The sequence below is a fragment of the Stigmatopora nigra genome, chromosome 15 (assembly GCF_051989575.1).
Source record: "Stigmatopora nigra isolate UIUO_SnigA chromosome 15, RoL_Snig_1.1, whole genome shotgun sequence".
Lineage (NCBI taxonomy): Eukaryota > Metazoa > Chordata > Actinopteri > Syngnathiformes > Syngnathidae > Stigmatopora > Stigmatopora nigra.
In genome coordinates this window covers 6,984,117-7,001,705 of record NC_135522.1, presented here as the reverse complement: position 1 = coordinate 7,001,705, position 17,589 = coordinate 6,984,117, and the positions used below count along the sequence as shown (strand labels likewise).

General features: G+C 40.4%; 5 protein-coding genes across 7 annotated transcripts; 3 read left to right on the top strand and 2 right to left on the bottom strand.

The window, feature by feature from the left end:
• The first annotated feature begins 262 nt into the window (after positions 1 to 262).
• On the top strand, positions 263 to 1,877 carry eif1 (eukaryotic translation initiation factor 1). Of its 2 annotated transcripts, none has more exons than XM_077733721.1 (4): positions 263 to 462; positions 976 to 1,142; positions 1,271 to 1,372; positions 1,440 to 1,877. In XM_077733721.1, the coding sequence occupies exons 1-4, from the start codon at positions 432 to 434 to the stop codon at positions 1,482 to 1,484; spliced, it is 345 nt and encodes a 114-aa protein (XP_077589847.1). In that variant the 5' UTR covers positions 263 to 431; the 3' UTR covers positions 1,485 to 1,877. The 2 variants fall into 2 exon arrangements, with proteins under 2 accessions (XP_077589847.1, XP_077589848.1); XM_077733722.1 differs by having other exon boundaries at positions 265 to 462; positions 979 to 1,142.
• A 270-nt stretch (positions 1,878 to 2,147) lies between these two features.
• On the top strand, positions 2,148 to 3,737 carry LOC144208065 (uncharacterized). 2 transcript variants are annotated; one of them, XM_077733720.1, is made up of 5 exons: positions 2,148 to 2,565; positions 2,661 to 2,709; positions 2,908 to 3,018; positions 3,088 to 3,234; positions 3,341 to 3,737. In XM_077733720.1, the coding sequence occupies exons 2-5, from the start codon at positions 2,704 to 2,706 to the stop codon at positions 3,425 to 3,427; spliced, it is 351 nt and encodes a 116-aa protein (XP_077589846.1). In that variant the 5' UTR covers positions 2,148 to 2,565; positions 2,661 to 2,703; the 3' UTR covers positions 3,428 to 3,737. The 2 variants fall into 2 exon arrangements, with proteins under 2 accessions (XP_077589846.1, XP_077589845.1); XM_077733719.1 differs by having other exon boundaries at positions 2,908 to 3,234.
• LOC144208056 (polyserase-2-like) lies at positions 3,258 to 8,853 on the bottom strand. Its single transcript, XM_077733710.1, has 10 exons — positions 8,721 to 8,853; positions 7,390 to 7,410; positions 7,109 to 7,271; positions 6,497 to 6,759; positions 5,720 to 5,862; positions 5,373 to 5,652; positions 5,108 to 5,282; positions 4,458 to 4,711; positions 4,277 to 4,374; positions 3,258 to 4,086 (listed from the first exon to the last, which is right to left on the bottom strand). The coding sequence occupies exons 1-10, from the start codon at positions 8,770 to 8,772 to the stop codon at positions 3,847 to 3,849; spliced, it is 1,689 nt and encodes a 562-aa protein (XP_077589836.1). The 5' UTR covers positions 8,773 to 8,853; the 3' UTR covers positions 3,258 to 3,846.
• Positions 8,854 to 12,783: 3,930 nt separating this feature from the next.
• Positions 12,784 to 14,995, top strand: LOC144208624 (chymotrypsin-like protease CTRL-1). The gene is made up of 6 exons (XM_077734564.1): positions 12,784 to 12,844; positions 13,233 to 13,253; positions 13,358 to 13,517; positions 13,624 to 13,883; positions 14,402 to 14,529; positions 14,604 to 14,995. The coding sequence occupies exons 1-6, from the start codon at positions 12,784 to 12,786 to the stop codon at positions 14,853 to 14,855; spliced, it is 882 nt and encodes a 293-aa protein (XP_077590690.1). The 3' UTR covers positions 14,856 to 14,995.
• A 493-nt stretch (positions 14,996 to 15,488) lies between these two features.
• On the bottom strand, positions 15,489 to 17,572 carry arl6ip1 (ARL6 interacting reticulophagy regulator 1). Its single transcript, XM_077734340.1, has 6 exons — positions 17,363 to 17,572; positions 16,741 to 16,874; positions 16,383 to 16,502; positions 16,181 to 16,298; positions 16,015 to 16,099; positions 15,489 to 15,893 (listed from the first exon to the last, which is right to left on the bottom strand). The coding sequence occupies exons 1-6, from the start codon at positions 17,396 to 17,398 to the stop codon at positions 15,775 to 15,777; spliced, it is 612 nt and encodes a 203-aa protein (XP_077590466.1). The 5' UTR covers positions 17,399 to 17,572; the 3' UTR covers positions 15,489 to 15,774.
• Between the last annotated feature and the right edge of the window lie 17 nt (positions 17,573 to 17,589).

The window sequence follows — 17,589 nt, the reverse complement described above, 5'->3', positions numbered from 1 at the left end:
GAGTTAACAAACCTCAAACTATCAATAAAATTCGAGATTAGAGAAAGTTATTAACAAACTAATGCAGTGACAGACTTTTTTTAAAGGCTATAATTTAAACAAACTACTAGTTGGGGAAAGATTAATTGATGCGAGTGACGTCAGCCTGTGGCAGAAGCGAATTCCGACTTCCCGAGCGCAATCACTGCTCTGATTCGTCAACTTTGGTATTGCGTCACAGGTGTGGTGACGCAATGCTGGGCGGGGCTATAAAACTTGTTTTTCCTTCCTTCGCTACCTCGGACTCCATTTTGTGAAAGGAGCACTGAGCTTAAGAACATAGCCCGTCGCACTCACCGTCTTCCCCCTTTCTCAAACCCCTGAACGCCAGCACGATCCGAAGCCAGTTTGCCGACCAAGTTACTATTCGAAAGGAAATCCAATCTTTTCGTATGTCCGCTATCCAGAACCTCCAAACTTATGGTGAGTGACGAGATGGGGGAAGGGCGAGGCGACTGACGCCTTTTTTGGCCCGCATTGATTCAAAAATGTTGCCTTTTCTCTTACTTCATTGAGGTTGGCTATAGATTTACTTTGGAAACGGTGTCAAGTATTTGCGCTTCGGCCAAGGGCTTTAACATAAAAGGCCCTTTTAGCACCTTAGCAGGCCGAAAGCTAAATTGATAAACGACGCGGCCGCCATTTAGCTATCACTTGTTAGCTCTTTCATTCTTGCCAAAATTTCCTTCCAGTATTCATTCGTGTTTATCCAAATTTGGTTCTGGAAGTCGTAGCGATTTATTGCTGTTCCATAAAATCGAAAATGTATTCGTGGCTAAAGTCTAATCTTGAGTAAGCGGTTTTTGTGCGCATGCGTACAAGGTCTACATGCTGACCTTTCAGCCAGGCCTCGAGTGGCGACATGTGTGATGATCTTATTGTTTATTCTCTCTACCTAATTTCTTCTATTTTTCCCATTTCCAATTTACGTCTCAGAAGATCCCTTTGCTGATGCAACTAAGGGTGATGACTGCCTCCCAACTGGGAAAGAAGACTACATCCACATAAGAATTCAACAGCGGAACGGCAGGAAGACACTCACTACTGTCCAGGGCATTGCTGCAGAGTATGACAAGAAGAAGCTAGTCAAGGCCTTCAAGAAGGTCTGCTCACTTGTACTCGATTTGCATTATTCATGTAAACAGTATACACAATTTCAATGCAATTCAATTCAAAAGCATATGCATGACAGCACTTTCAATGAGTTTTATGTTTGTGATTGCCTTTCCAGAAATTTGCATGCAATGGGACGGTGATTGAGCACCCGGAGTATGGTGAAGTGATCCAACTTCAGGGAGATCAGCGCAAGCACATCTGCCAGTTCCTCGTCGAAGTGAGTCCATTAAATCAAATGGAGTCGGGTTTAGCGCTCTTTTTTTGACACCCGTGTTCGTTTGTAGATTGACCTAGCCAAGGAGGAGCAGCTCAAAGTCCACGGCTTCTAGACGTTAACGGTGACCCTCCCCCCCTCCCTCGGACCCTCTCCTGGCCCCACCCATATGTTCTGCCGTTGCTCCCCCTTCAGCCCCCCCACTCGATAGTCCACCCCACCGGCTGCTACCAGCTAAGGTGTTGTAACATGGGACTGTGTACCGCCGCCGTCCTCCGCCACCTCGGGGCGGACCCGCCGCGGTGGCGAAGAATCACCCCACACGACATCCTCGATCGATGGTGACCATTTCAGTGCGGCTCTCTTGTCCTGGGTTTTTTTCCCCGTTTTGGATTTTTTTTCTTCCCCTTTTTAGGTTTCTGTGCCACAGCAAGGAGGCACTGGTCATGTAACTTTTTTTGTTTTGTATTTAAAGTTGTTTCAATAAAATGATGCGTCTCCAGATCCATTTCGTGTCTCCAAATATCATGTATTTTTGATCACTTTTCACTGCCATCAATCCAAAGACAAAATGGATTGGCTGCATTTATTTCACTGGGTTGGAAACATCATTCCATCACTAATTAAAAATGGCTATATTTTATCCAACATTGTCATATTTCGAATTGACCCGGGCTATTTTAAATGCCCTGTACGATAATAACGGCTTGTAATATATACAACTAGGTCTTTGCACAAAAGGTGACGTTTCGCTTTTTTGGGCTTTATCGAGACCCGTCGGTCTCCATGGTAACGTCGACACCGCCATTGTTGCTAGAGGGAGAAAACAAGGCGGACCCTCTTTTGTTTTTGTCTTGTTGACTCGCGTGCAGCGTTAAACCAAATCCTTTCGGCATTGGAGAACTTTTATCTGACGCTCTTTTGGTTGTTTGTACTGCCTCATTTAAACACCAAGATGGCGCACGAACTCCATGTGCTTTTTTTGCTAGCTGCCTTCAAAAGAGGAAGCTGGCTTTGCTAAATGAGTTTTTACAGTGTAAAGTTAGACGCTGTTTATTTGTAGTTGTAACGTCATTAGAGGGGCAAATGTTTAGTCTGGAACTTCTCCCGAAAATATTCGGACGTGAGACGAGACTTTTTTTCTCCTCCCCCAACGACATCCTTTGAAAAATTAAAAAGCAAAACAAACACACCAGGTACGTAAGTTGTGGACCCACATAAATCATTATGATAAATTTGTAGTAATTGAGCATCATTTTCTCCTGGCAAATGAATATTTCGTGTCTTGAAGGTACCCTAGACCCTGTGTCATGTGACCTCCCTGCTGGCTGAAAATGAGCGTAAGAATCCTAATGATTTTATTTCTATATCAAATCATTCCCAAGTACTATAATTAACATAGAAATCTGTTAGGAATCACAAACTTTAAAATGGATCAACATCTTCTAAAAATCTGATAAAATTGTGTCAAAACATATAAATCGGCAAGAAATGAAAGTATACTTAATGGTCACATCATGTCTGTCTAATGTGGTCAGGTGGTTCCTGTTTTGGGCTTGGCCATGCCTCTACCTGCCATCATCATGTTGGCCATCTTAATCTACATGCTGCTCCTAGCCGTGGTGGTGTGGATCCGATTCTGCTTCAAAGTGCGTCCCGTCGACCCCGCCCTCTTTTGTAACACTCGAGCGAACCGCCGAACCCGGCTGTCTTGGCAGGAGCGCTGTTCGTGGGACTGCGGTCCGTGCTGTCCGTGCTGTCCCAACTTTTCAATGTGGGACCGCTGCTACCAGCTGGCGCAATCGTGTGATTGTAACCCGCCCACGCTGCGCTCATGTCTAAAGGATGTCGGATTACCGGCCGTGGTGGGTCTAAGTATGATAATTGATTGGCATGTTATCAAAAATTCTATATTTCTTTTCAACATGGACATGCAATTCATTTGAATGACAAGTGGCTTTGTGTTTGCAGTGCTCCAAGTGGGACTGTGCGTGCATGTGTCAGCCCCCCGAATGCGAGTCGTGCAACTGCCTCTGCTTTGAGATCCGCATCAAGTAGTTGCTCAACACATACAGCACTTTGGGAAGAAGACAGTTGGAGTCCACACATAACACAACTACTTGGACCAAGGAGTCCACATTACTTGAATATTGACTGAACACAATGTCCACGTGCCATCTTTTTCTTTTGCTGTTTGTTTTGTTGGTGTCAAACTATGCTCATTGGACTCACTTCATATCACAAAACATATTTTTTATGTATAATAAACTGCATTACATCTCTTAAAACTTGGACTTGTATCATGGTATGTACAGAAATCAACATTTTGATTAAATAAAAGATTTTTTCCCCATTTCCTTTCACATTATTAGAGTATTTGGCTCTCGATCCATTTACAATTGTAGCGAACGACTTTAATGCTAGCTCCATATCTGGAGAGATACCGCATACTGGGATGGCGCCACGTTCCTTTTGGTTCAGTGGCAAAGTGCCGCTAGGGTGACGGAGGCCAGAAGCCAACCGGTGAAGAGCAGAGGCACCGAACCGGAGCTGGCGGGCGACGGGAGTTCCCCCAACTGGTTCCTCAGGAAGTCATTGAATTGGCTGAGACTAGCAAAGACTGTGGGTTCATCCTCCCGCCCAGTGTTGGTGGACAGCACCCCTGCCTGGTACCAGGAGCCGTCCAACTTGCACATTAACGGACTGCCGCTTTGCCCCTGAGTCACAAAAACCAGAAGTTCCAGTTAGTGTTTGTGTAGCACAACATTTGAAATTCATGGTATGCAAATTCCACAAAGTTGTTTGTTGCAGAAAGTATTCTGTCATTTGCTGAACAGTACATATAATTACAGAACTCATTATTCCATAAGCTTGCAGTAATATGAATGAGAGGAATAGGAAGGTCACCTGGTCTAGTGCTAGAGGTTCCGTACAAATACTGTTGTCAGACAAAATGTTGGTGCAGTTCACCAACTGTGTCTGGACCTCCCGCAAGATCTGCTCCCCTGAATAAGGAATTGGATTGGGTTAATACTCCGCAAGGCGACTAATACGCTCATTTTATTAGATTCCCAAGTCAGGCTTGTACCTTCTCCTTGATTTACGGTCCATCCTGCGACCCAGCAGGAAGACCATTTGGCCGCGTTATCGTCACGCTCAATGCAGATGGGCTGGATGAAGTCGGACAGCTGGACCGGCGAAGCCAGCGTCACAAGCGCCACGTTTTGACCGGACTGGCTGCTGGTGACAATACCGCTCACGCTGACTTGGACTTCTTGACTGTTGGAGCCACTCTGCCTCAGGCGACCCAAATAGACGGTCCAATCGGACAGACTGCCGGACCTGCGTGGGGGAGGGACTTGATCTTAGAATGCGTCTCAATCAGTGTCTTTGGTAGGGAAAATGTTTGGACTTTGGGGTTCAAGAATGAATCTGCAGTTTGGGGAACTAAAAAGGTGCAGGCACCTGAACACTGCATTGTAGCTTTTCTCATCACATTTCATTAGTTTTATAGTATTATCCCCTGACCAAACCACACCCACTTTAGCTTGTCTTTGGCCTTTTGGCTTGTTTTATTTTCTTCCTTTGTGTACTGCAACTTTTTTTAAAGTTCTTAGGATTAATGATTTGGTCAACAGATGGGGATCTAAGCCAGAATTCACATGTTTACGGCAGTGCATGATTTTCGGCTGCTGTAAATCAACTACTAGTGGAATATTTCCGCTGACTGAGACTTACCCGCTTACACACTCCGTGTTGGTCAGGACGACGTCATTATTCACCAGTGTGCCTTCACATCGGTGACTTCCGTTGAAGTGCAGACTGGCCACCCAGGGCCACATACCCGCTTGGGCCGACGTTGCCCCGGGGCTCAGTAGGCGCGTGTTCAAGGGGGCGCTCCCGCACGTCACCTCTGCGGAAGATCAGCATCCCAACAACTTTTCTCAACAACACGAACAGTGTTGTTCAAAAACAACCGAGCGTGTAACAAACTGTGCCTTACCTTCTACGTTTTCAACGGGGGGACGCGTGGTTCCACCAGTTTCCACTTGATTGCTACATGTCACAGTTCCCAGGTCAGGGTCAGTGCCCGGCGAAGTGAAAGTGACAAAGCCCGGCAAATTGGTGTTTCCCAATTGGTCGCTGATCCAACCCCGGTACCGAGACACTCGTGCGTAAACTCCTGGAAACTCTGGCCGGGCGCAACCTATTCCGAAGCTTATCACGCCGCTCTGGACCCACCTGGAGCCATCTTTGCTCATCATGGGACCGCCCGAATCACCCTGCGGAAAAGCACCGGTTGGTTGTTAGTGCCTGGGTTGGGCAAGTTGGTCAAGAAAATGTGTTCACCTGGCAGGAGTCTTTTCCTCCCTCTCTTAACCCGGCACAAATCATGTTGTCTGTGATTTGGTAAGTGGGGTTGTAGTCGCAGTTGCATTGACGGTTTCCTACTACGGGAACTTCCACCTCCATCAAATTCTGTGGCATAGCACCTGAATAAAAGGAAAGAAAAGAATGAGCACAAACCGGTTTCTATTATGAAAGCAAAGCGCTTTGGCTATATGTCAGCTGCTGCCAACCTTTCAATAAATCTAAGACAATTGTTTTTGTTTGTCCGTTAGAAGAAAACCAAACATAATTCACTTGTAATAACCAACAAAGACGAGTATTTTTCAACTAATGTACCGTATTGATTTCATATTTTACAAACCTCCTGCTTTTATTTGAGTAATACATTAATTTCAGAACGAATATCTGCTTTGTGGAAATATTTATGGACATTGTTTAACGAGTGCAAAACTTTCTTTCTTGACAAAGAGAGCCATAATTCCTTATTTCAAATGTTCTTCCTTGAGAGCCATATTCTGAATTTAAAAGTAAAAGTACAAGAAAATATGTAGTTTTTTTAGGGGCAATTTTAACACTTTTTAAGTGCAATTTTTTTCTTAACAACTTTGTTACGCTGTTGCTATTGAATGAGTGTCATTCAAGATTCATTCAAAAGAGCCATATATGGCTCCTGAGCCATAGGTTATTTACCCCTGCTTTATAACTTAAATGTCAAGAGCAGTTAGATTTTCAACTAAGGTGATAATATGGAAGCCATTTTTAATAATGTGGACCCACCTCCCTCTTCGATGCGGCCCCATCCGGTCACCCAGCTGTCGGTTCCGTCGAAGAAGGTGCTCGGGGTATCGGCCAAGCACACGGGCCGGATGAAGTTGCTGAAGGTGACCGGCGACGAAAGACGCAGCAGCCCAATGTCGTTGTCAAAACTTCTCGGGTTGTAGTTGGGATGGATGATAATCCTGTTGATGCTTCGGCTGACCTCGTTAGGGTTGGAACCTGACTGCCTTAGACGACCCAAATAGGCCAATTGGGGGGTAACGCTGCGCATAAAATGAAGGTTCGTATTAGGGTTTGGGCTTCTCTCACTTTGGTTAGCATACCTACTTTTTGCCATGGTTTGCATTTGAAATGGAATATTTACTTTTAACTAATAACTTTTAACACTTTTACAACTATCATCATCTTCATCATCACCACCATCATCATCATCTATTTGTTTTAAATATAAAATAACATGACTAAATAAGACCAGCTCTCCAAATAAATGTCATGTAGGGCACTATATTGTGACTTTTTCGTAATAAAAATAGGTTGCCATGTCATATCATACAGTAAAATGAACTATGCAACTTCAGTTTTCAAATGAGACCGTGATTGAGTTTTTCTGACCTGGCCAAGCAGTGGGCAGCCGTCAACAGCCATTGATTGTTGATGAGCGAGGCCCCGCAAAAGTGATTGCCGTTCCTGTGCAGGCTCACCTGCCAGGGCCAATCACCATCATTGGCGTCCTGTCCTCCCACGATGCGACTGTTGAGAGGCGGCTGGCCACACACTGGGAACATGAATAATAATCAATTAGTTGGGGATTTGTTTTGGTTGGTGTTGAGATGAAAAACAGATGAAACATTTGACCAAAAATATTTTTGAACAATTGAACTGTGGCCACTCACCATCAAGTTGCGCTCCACACTCTAGAGATGGAAAAAAAAGACAAAAAGAATAATGTCATTGATCCTTCCATTGTGTCCAAATTCCAGAAGCAATTCCTGCATATTAAGAATCCAGTTTCAGTGCCAACTGTCCTGGCGACTTCCTCATTGTTAGTGTCTTACTGGTTTGGATCATTTTCATTTGACTTGACACTCTTTACTGCCATGACATTTACTAATCTGTCCACCTAATGTTGTTTTCCACCTCAGTGAAACTATTGAAAACAAAAACCAAGCATTGTAAGCTGTGACGAAAATAAGAATAGAGATAAGGAATCAGATACCACGGAAAAATGTGGTACAAATTGCGGTTTGTCCGGTTGACATCTTATGTCATGGCAACTTCCTCATTGTTAGTGTCTGACATGTTTGGATTGTCACGTATATATATATATATATATATATATATATATATATATATATATATATATATATATATATATATATATATATATATATATATATATATATATATATATATATATATATATATATATATATATATATATATATATATATATATATATATATATATATATATATATATATATATATATATATATATATATATATATATATATATATATATATATATATATATATATATATATATATATATATATATATATATATATATATATATATATATATATATATATATATATATATATATATATATATATATATATATATATATATATATATATATATATATATATATATATATATATATATATATATATATATATATATATATATATATATATATATATATATATATATATATATATATATATATATATATATATATATATATATATATATGTTTGAAAAGTCCTATCATACAAAGATGTAAAAACGTCGCAAAGATATATCGAATAAGGTTTTTCATTGTGGCTAAAAGTTACTTTTTGGTAGTAGTTCCCTGTAAACTTAAAAAAAAGGCTGATTTTGGTGACAGTCTGACATAATTGAGTGTCCACTCTATCATAAAAGGATGCATGAAAAAGTCTTAAAGACACACATGTCCCAATATGAACATAAAAGTTAATTTAGGCAGAAAGTGAATATTTATATCAATAGATTCCTATATTCAAAAAAAGCATGTGATGACACAAGACAAAATTGGGCAAACACAATTATAATAACCGAAGCCATTAAAAATCTTAAGTACACATTTTGAACAGCAAAAAACAGCCACTTGAACTTGCACCAACTACCGCAACATTTACTTGGTTAAAGTTTTCAGTCTTTTCCATCTAAAAAAGAAGAACAATAACAAAAAATCCAACCTGCAATTAACAGCAGCAGCGACGACAGGGTCGCGATCATCCACTTGGCCATGTCTGTCACCTGATAATTCAAAGATGACCTTGACCTTCGCCATCACCAATAAGTACCACCACATTGGACACACCCCCACCCCACACCAAACACGCCCCCTTTTTTTAAACTCACCTGAGCACAAAAGGGGATATTTTCACAAGCTTGATTATTTTATCAGACTCCACAAGTGGATTGACGACATTTTTCCACAATGACTTGATGCTAATCTCTAAACCCTGTATTTACCTTACTTGGTAGCTATTACCGGGAATTTTTTTTATTTTTTTACCCAAACTCCACTTCCTTGTCACGGCGCCTCAAAGCATTGTTGTTTATTTTTTCCTTTTACGTAATGGGTATTTCAACATTTGCAGATATGTACTACAACATTTACAAAAAGATTACTGCAAACCTTTTGTGTTAATCATTTAAAACCCAAACCACAAAATATGTAATTGATAGCAAATTAAAATTTCATAAACGCTCAGCCTTTTATGTTACTTCGGAACAAAAAGATAAGAAATCGTCAATTCAATTTGTCATTTGTCAAAAGGTATGTTTAACATTGAATATATTTAGGTATATAAAGTTAAACTGAAAAGACAGAAAAACAATATTTAATGCTGTGTTTTTATTAAGAAAGAGTGCACTTAGCACAGTATGATTGTTTTGGATGAAGTTAATTCACATTTGGAAATATTAAATAAAAGATAATCCTAAGTGAGAGTGAGGCATCACCGTTTTTTTGTTTTTGTTTTCTTTGGTGCCTTTTGGGTGATACTACGTCAATATTTTAGTAATTGTTCCCTGGAAACATTCCTCACTGATTCTTCTTTGTTTTGTGAAAAAGATGACCAGGATTTAATGTCAGTCATTGTTTTAAAGTGATGTGCTGTAGAGACAAAAAATCAACCATAAAAAGACAAAAAAATGAAGTCACGATCGTCCTTGTGATCCGACTCGAAGGACGTATTAAATGTCATTCAAAATCATAGAATACAGGGTAAAAAAGATAAAAATAAACATGACATAAATAAGATTATTCATTCAACACATCAACATTTACTCTGAACAATAACATTATATGTATTTGTGTCGACGATCTTCATAAAAATAACAATTAATAATAAAACACAACTTGTTGTGATGCCCTTTGACCTCGAAGAGAGCTGATGCATGCAATAGTTATAAAATAATAATAATAAAAACACATAAATTAATCTTGACATCTTCATTTTGACCAAAAGAAGAGGATTTGTTCACTTCACAAAGTTTCAAAACAATCCAAGGTCTAAATAGTTCTCCATTGTTTTTATAATTGTTTCATTGGCATTTTAACAGTTATCTTTGACATTGAAAATATGATTAGAAAAATAAGTGCACACTAAACGCTAATGTAATAATTCATTCAGATTTTGAATGAATGTTGAACATATCCTCTCGTCAATTCTTCTCTTGCATTTGAGTTATTTATTGTCGCAAGAAATGGCATTTAATATGTTGCATGACTGGAAATACTTTGACTGACAGTTGCTTCCTTTTATAGAAGCAACATACTCTAACTGCAAGTATGTACCTTTTAAAGAACAATGACAACAATTGTCCTCTATGGAAAAAAATCAGTGTGAAGCAAGATCTTTCTGTAAATTATTGTTAAAGTTATTTACATTTTGGGGGGCCAAAATAAGGCCATGTTTCATGGCAATATTAGTGTTTTCATTATTCAAGGTGTTTAAATAACAACATAGAACAAATATATTCCTTTTTTTGTCTGAAGGGAATGCAACAATTAAACGATTGAATACATAAATATATATAAAGTGAAGTAAAGGAAAATTTAAAAAAGGTATAATTTGTCATTGACTATTACTTGTAATACTACACTGCTATTGTTGAAAGTTTTTTAAATAAACAGGACTTAACATACTGGTTGTTACGTGCACATAACTCTCAGCAAAGATCTCATATTTCATCCTGAGCAAAGATCTTAATCTTTATTGAAGTTCTCGGGGGCGTTTGACATCATTCAAACGGTTTGCCAATCATTTATTGGAACTAGGAGTCGTTGTGTCCCCCTAGTGGACATCATCCGCAAACACACTGGCAGCGACTTTAGTATAGGAAGTATATATATAGTACTACGTACTAGTATACGTAGTTTTAAGGAGGTGGGCAGGAGAGGTTCACACAACTGTGCTTTTATTTTCTTACTCTGGATCATATCTGTCTCCGTTCATTTTAGCAAAATATTTATTTGGGACAGTTAAGATTTATATAAAATATATTTATATATGTATTAAGGATTTATATATAGAATTTAGATTTAATATTTAGATTTGAACAATTACATTTACTCCGATTTCCTCCCGCGTTCCAAAAATATGTAGGGTATGCTTGTTGAGCATTCTAAATTGCCCCAATTAATAATTGGTTGTCCTGCGATTGGCTAGCCATTGTTTCAGGTGTGCCCTGCCTGGTACCTGTAGAGACCTGGGATAGGCTCTAGCACCCCCTCCCTGTGGCCTTTGTGAGGATAAGTGGTACAAAAAAACTCCCTTTTTAGGATTAGTGACAATTTTGGGGTCATGAAATAGATGTTAGCCATCGTCATTATTTTAATCTGAAATCATTGGGGTTTTTTTAGACTGGTTTAATTGGATTATAAACAAACTCACAAATTAATTCAATGGTATTAAGGGATAAAATCACACAATTTGAATTTGCTCTGATTTGTCTGCACTGCATCCGCCATCCACAGGAGATTTGGTGCAATATGACCTGCCGGTCGTGGGAAATCGCAAATGCGTTTGCCAATATTGCATCATTAATATCACAAACAAGATGATGTGCGCCGGCCTGAGGACAGATGGGAGTGGTGCCTGCCAGGTGAAAAGTGTTTTTGTCTTTGGGTGAAATGACAAAACCAGACGCTAACTAGGAACGGGTGTTTTTTTCCTCAGGTTGTTCCTGGCAGCCCTCTAGTGAGTGAACAAAGCTCACAGTGGGTTCTGAGTGGCATCATGAGCTTTGGACTAGGTTGCGCCTCGGAGGAGTTTCCAACTGTCTTTGCGCGTGTGTCCCAGTTCCAAAACTGGATCACCACAACCATTGGTAGCGGCGTACAGCCAGAGTTCGTCGACTTCATCTCTCCGGGCATCAACAAAGACCGAGAAGTCAGCTGTTCTCGCTCAAATTGTTTTGGGAAATTTTGATTGACTAGAGATAAACAAAAAGCAAGTACATTTGGATTCCGAGGAAACAAAGGGTCGCCTTAAGCGCATTGTCTTCCATAAATTGATGCTGTTTTCAGCTTTCTTGCTCATTTAAAAGAATAAAAAGGTCAACAATGTCACGTGTCTTTCTTTCATTCTTCTTTCAGTACTGAAAAATAATCCAGCAATCTGCACCAACTTGATTTTTTGACATGACATTTGAGATAAAAATTGTTCTGACATTTGAGATAAAAACTGTTCTTGCACAAACACACAACATCAAGGAAAAATAAATGAATTTAATCCAGGATCATTAAGAATCATTAAGCAGTTAATTGAGCAGTTATACATTAACATACTTCCAACCAAAACCCTAACAAAGGGTAATGTAAAGTGTTCAACCCGCCTAGCCAGCATGTTTCTGGGAGGCAGGAGGAAACCGGAGTACCCAGCGAAAACCCACGCATGGTACAGCGTGCAAACTCCACACAGGAAGGTCCCAACCTGGGATTTAACCCTCGTGGTCGGTCCATAATTGTCACGCAAAATCATGACTAAACTGTTATTCAGTATTTGTGGATGGTAGGCCTATCGAACAGTCTAAATTTTCCACTGGTATCAATGAGGGTGTGACTCATTTTCATTTTTTAGGGTTATCAAAAATAATCAGGCAATTAGATTGTGCTGAATGGCTCATTAGATGGTAATTATCATATATGAAATATTTGCATTATGGCATGTTGAAGGGTGTGGACAAAGGCCATTGAAGACTTGTGTATATAAAGACAGCAATATGTCCCCATTACTTATGTTGGTCATGGATGCATCCAAGATGATGACAATAAATCTGCTGCTGCTGCTGCTGCTTCCTCTTGCAGGTAAAAAAATATGACTTTTCTCTCGTATTTTTTTTGTTTGTCTTATTCTCATGCAAGCCATTTCAAATGTATATTTTCTATTGTTTTCCTGCCAGCCTTTAGATTGTTTCTTATGGGGTTTATATTTGGCCATAACTGAACAAAATATGTTTTACCACAAAATGTTAAGTCTGTTATGGACAGTAATTGATCAATTTGTCACTAGGGTTTATTTGGATTTTTGTTTTATTTTGGGTTCTCTGAAGTAGTACATTTGCATTTGCTTTTAAAGGTGATTTTCTATGAGTTGGATGTTGATATGAAATGATAAGATTTTAGCTTTTTATGAAATGTCAACAAGTTGGAAGGAGAAGTGACATGATCATTGTCTTCTTTTTTTTATTTCCAGAGAGCAAAGAGCCAACCACAAGTGAGTAGATTGATTCGATTTGAGTTTACTTCCCGTTTTATTTAGTACTTTGAGTGTGAGTGTGGTGAGGAATTGTGTTTGTGTGTGTGTGTGTGTCTACGCAGCATGTGGCCAAGCTCCTCTCAACAATGCCCTCGTGAAGGGAGTGGCCCCCGACGGCGCGTGGCCCTGGCAGGTCAGCCTACACAAGAATGGTGTGCACTTCTGCGGGGGGTCGCTCATTTCCAATGAGTGGGTGTTGACGTCCGCGCACTGCCTTAGAGGGTGAGAACACGTCAACCTTACTATGGATAAAGCTATTCTCTTCTTTGGCGTCGAAATTCAGTACGCAGCTATATCTCCAAAATGGCCTTGTTTACATTGTGCGCAGCCAAGATCCCGTGACAGTGTATCTGGGTCGTCAGCGGCAAAGTGGTTTTAATGCTAACGAGGTATCCCGAGGCATAGTGTCGAAGATTATCCATCCCGGATTCAGCGTGGCACCGTTCAACAACGACGTGGCTCTGATGCGCCTTTCCTCGCCCGTCACCTTCACCAACTTCATCCGGCCCGTCTGTTTGGCTACAGCCACCAGCACCTTTTACGATGGAATTCAAAGTTGGGTCAGTGGATGGGAAGACGTCAATTCAGGTCAGTCATTGCTATGAATGCTTTTTTGTCAGATTAGTTGTTTATTCTTTCAAGATTTTTGCAGAAACACAGGGCATTGATTTGCCAAAAATAAAAAAATGTTGGCAAACGTTAACAATTTTGCACATTATAGTGATACGATAGCGATATCAGACTTTTTAACCCTTTGAGCAAGAATGGCGAGCAATTAAAACATTGATTTAATCTCTTTAACTCTTTCTAAGTGAATAATTTTCACTTATGTATTTATACTTTATATTGTTGACCTTTAACTCCATCATGGTGGCTATTAGTGTGCTTGCCTTACAGATCTCAGGTCCAGGGTTAAATCCCAAATTTGTTTGCATGTTCTCCCTGGGCTTGCATGGGTTTTCTGCAGATACTCCGATTGGCTTTTTTTTTAGACTGGTATAATAGGATTATAAATGAACTCACAAATGAATGCAATGGTATTAGGGGATAAAATCACATAACTTGAATTTGCTCTGATTTGTCTGCACTGCGTCCGCCATCCACAGGAGATTTGATGCAATATGACCTGCCGGTCGTGGGAAATCGCAAATGCGTTTGCCAATATTGCATCTTTAATATCACAAACAAGATGATTTGCGCCGGCCTGAAGACAGATAGGAGTGGTGCCTGCCAGGTGAAAAGTGTTTTTGTCTTTGGATGAAATGACAAAATCAGACGCTAACTAGGAACTGGTGTTTTTTTCCTCAGGTTGTTCCTGGCAGCCCTCTAGTGAGTAAACAAAGCTCACAGTGGGTTCTGAGTGGCATCATGAGCTTTGGACTAGGTTGCGCCTCGGAGGAGTTTCCAACTGTCTTTGCGCGTGTGTCCCAGTTCCAAGACTGGATCACCACAACCATTGGTAGCGACGTACAGCCAGAGTTCGTCGACTTCATCTCTCCGGGCATCAACAAAGACCGAGAAGTCAGCTGTTCTCGCTCAAATTGTTTTGGGAAATTTTGATTGACCAGAGATAAACAAAAAGCAAGTACAATTGGATTCCGAGGAAACAAAGGGTCGCCTTAAGCGCATTGTCTTCCATAAATTGATGCTGTTTTCAGCTTTCTTGCTCATTTAAAAGAATAAAAAGGTCAACAATGTCACGTGTTTGTCTTTCATTCTTCTTTCAGTACTGGAAAATAATCCAGCAATCTGCACCAACTTGATTTTTTGACATGACATTTGAGATAAAAATATGTAAATGTATGATATATATATATCAAATACACTTAAATACAAATATGGGTCTTAAGCTCATAACATTTTAGCGACATAAAAAACAACTTCACAAAACAAGAGTACTATTATATATTTTACAGTATACCTGTACCTTTAAATTATTTTGTTGCATGTTACCCATTCATTGCCAATGAGTTTTAGCCATTAAATACATTTTAGCAGCAAAAGCCAACATTGGCGGATGCTTTTTAAAAATTTTTTTTTACTGCTATTGATGGTGATAGACGTCCAACCCGATATCAAAGTGGAAGATGTTCAAGTTTTCAAGATTCATTCCAAATGGAAAAGCTTAGGCATCTCTGATTTGGAACAGCACAATCATACACATGCAATTAAAAGAATAACCCCAAAAATACATGACTTTTAAAGTCAATTTTATTCACATTGTAAATATTCAAATGACTTTTGACAGGACACATAAATAAATGAATGGGAGTGCCATGGCATATTTACATCATTTCAAGGAGGGGCAGCTCATTGATTATTGTTATAGTCACACTTTCCTGCTCACTATGACTTGACTCAAAAGAAACTGAAGGCTAAAAACGTGGAAAATGAGGAGCTTCATGATTACACAAGGAAGACAACAAAGGGAGTCAGTAGTCAACGTAGTTGCACGCGTTCACGTGAGTGTATTTGGAATCTACTCGTTCTTCTTTTCCTTGTTCTTGATAAGCTTGTTAAATTCCCTCTTGGCCATGGCGGCATACTTGGTCAGGACGCCGTGCTGGTTGAGGCCCGGCAGCAGCAGCATCAAACTCACTGTAAAGAAAAAAAACAAAAGAAACATCAATGCCTAAACACAAAGGCAAATTTATGATCGTTTTTTTTTTTCTTTTTTAAATCAAAATTTGCCCAGCAAATGACTAAAAATATCACTCACCAATCAGGTAGGTGAGCAACAGGTTGTGCACTTGCTGTCCAATCCAGGCCACCACCAATAAACTGCTGATCACCGACGCAAAGTACTAACAGAAAAAAAACAACACGGACGCCACAGTTAGCAAGACATTTCAAGGACTTGGGTGCCTTTTGTTTTTCCAGATTACCATTTTTGGCTTCTCCTCCTTGAGTGTGCAGATACGGTACCACCAGCCCACCAGGCGGCGCTGTGTTTTCACCAAGTTGCCGCAGATCTGGTGGAAACGTTGCTGCTGCTCCGTGGTCCTGACACAAACACATGGGGGTGAATTTAAATAAAGGGGAGGTAGACCCATGATGATTGGGACGTAGGCTGGGATGCCATCTCACCATTTGTTGGAGCCAAACACTCGGGGTGCAAACGTGGGCACCAAGTAGTCAGCCAGGCACAGCAACATGACGCCACTCGACACACCCGTCAGCACCGACGGGTCCAAATAGTAGATAAGCCTGGCATGGGAAGTGGACAAAAGATTACGATCGGGTGGAAGGAAAATGAATCTGGGCAAATTGCGTATCGTTGACGAAAAAAAATGATATCTATCATCATCAAAGTAGTCATTTGTACCCCTTGAGATTTATGCTCCGGCGATAAACTAGCAAAGTGGAGTCTGACGAAATATGTGGACAGTGTTGGTCTCCAAGATAGCATCAAAGCGTAAATGAGTTGGTGGTGTGAGCGACTCACAGGAAGAGAATGGCGGTGGCGCCCATCAGGGCTCCCGGGAACCATGGCTTTTCCCAGCGCAGGACGCGGTCACCCGCTAGTATGACATCGCCCCACGCTTGAAGTTGGTCCTCCAATTGTGCCGTTTCCTGTGCCTGCATGCCGCAATCATAACAACAACAGAAATTCAGCATCTTTCTCATTCACTGCCTTTATCCTCATTAGGCTCGCGGGGGGTGCTGGAGCCTATCCCAGCTGACTCCAGGTCAGAGGTGGGGGACACCCGGAATCATGGTGAAAGAATTTTATGTAGGACCCTTGCGTCCATTGTTTTTTTTTTTTTTTTTTTGTAGAGATAAAGTTTGGACACCCTTGCTTAACGAGATAGTCATGGTCACGTGTCACTGGAGACTGCAAGTCACAGGACTATCTTGAGGGGAGGCTAGGCGGCTAGCTGATTAGCATGTTAGCCCGCCGGTAAGACTGTTAATATGGAAACCAAGTAGCCGCCACGGGAAATTATTTCTAATTCTAAACCCAAATAACATTGCATTTGGTTTGCGGTGCAATCAAGCCTCGCCAAAGTGATAGATTTAGCAGCAGGTAACTTAGAGAGCAAAAACGACGTCATGTTCATACTAACCAGCATGTTTGTGCTCTTGTTGTCTCCTTCAACCATGGCTGCTCAATCAGAAAGTTGTTGGAAATTTATGTGGTTTGAATACCTAAAAAAACTCACTATATTTAGACGGATGAGGTCTTATAGTGATCTAATCGTCGGCTTGCCTCGGCGTCACTAACGGTCAAAATTTGACAGGATGTTTTCACCCAAAGCGCATGCGTTGAAAGTGGCGCTTAACATTGTGGGAG

Coding starts and splice junctions, on each gene's coding strand:
- eif1 (XM_077733721.1), top strand. CDS start 432: ATGTCCGCTATCCAGAACCTCCAAACTTATG. Junction 1,143..1,270: donor TAGTCAAGGCCTTCAAGAAG/GTCTGCTCACTT, acceptor TTGCCTTTCCAG/AAATTTGCATGCAATGGGAC. Junction 1,373..1,439: donor TCTGCCAGTTCCTCGTCGAA/GTGAGTCCATTA, acceptor GTTCGTTTGTAG/ATTGACCTAGCCAAGGAGGA.
- LOC144208065 (XM_077733719.1), top strand. Junction 3,235..3,340: donor ATGTCGGATTACCGGCCGTG/GTGGGTCTAAGT, acceptor TTGTGTTTGCAG/TGCTCCAAGTGGGACTGTGC.
- LOC144208056 (XM_077733710.1), bottom strand. CDS start 8,772: ATGGCCAAGTGGATGATCGCGACCCTGTCGTCGCTGCTGCTGTTAATT. Junction 7,272..7,389: donor GTGTGGAGCGCAACTTGATG/GTGAGTGGCCAC, acceptor TCATGTTCCCAG/TGTGTGGCCAGCCGCCTCTC. Junction 5,653..5,719: donor GAGGAAAAGACTCCTGCCAG/GTGAACACATTT, acceptor GCTTTTCCGCAG/GGTGATTCGGGCGGTCCCAT.
- LOC144208624 (XM_077734564.1), top strand. CDS start 12,784: ATGGATGCATCCAAGATGATGACAATAAATCTGCTGCTGCTGCTGCTG. Junction 13,254..13,357: donor GAGCAAAGAGCCAACCACAA/GTGAGTAGATTG, acceptor GTGTCTACGCAG/CATGTGGCCAAGCTCCTCTC. Junction 14,530..14,603: donor ATAGGAGTGGTGCCTGCCAG/GTGAAAAGTGTT, acceptor TTTTTTCCTCAG/GTTGTTCCTGGCAGCCCTCT.
- arl6ip1 (XM_077734340.1), bottom strand. CDS start 17,398: ATGGTTGAAGGAGACAACAAGAGCACAAACATGCTG. Junction 16,503..16,740: donor GCCACCGCCATTCTCTTCCT/GTGAGTCGCTCA, acceptor TTCCCATGCCAG/GCTTATCTACTATTTGGACC. Junction 15,894..16,014: donor GTTGCTCACCTACCTGATTG/GTGAGTGATATT, acceptor TTTTCTTTACAG/TGAGTTTGATGCTGCTGCTG.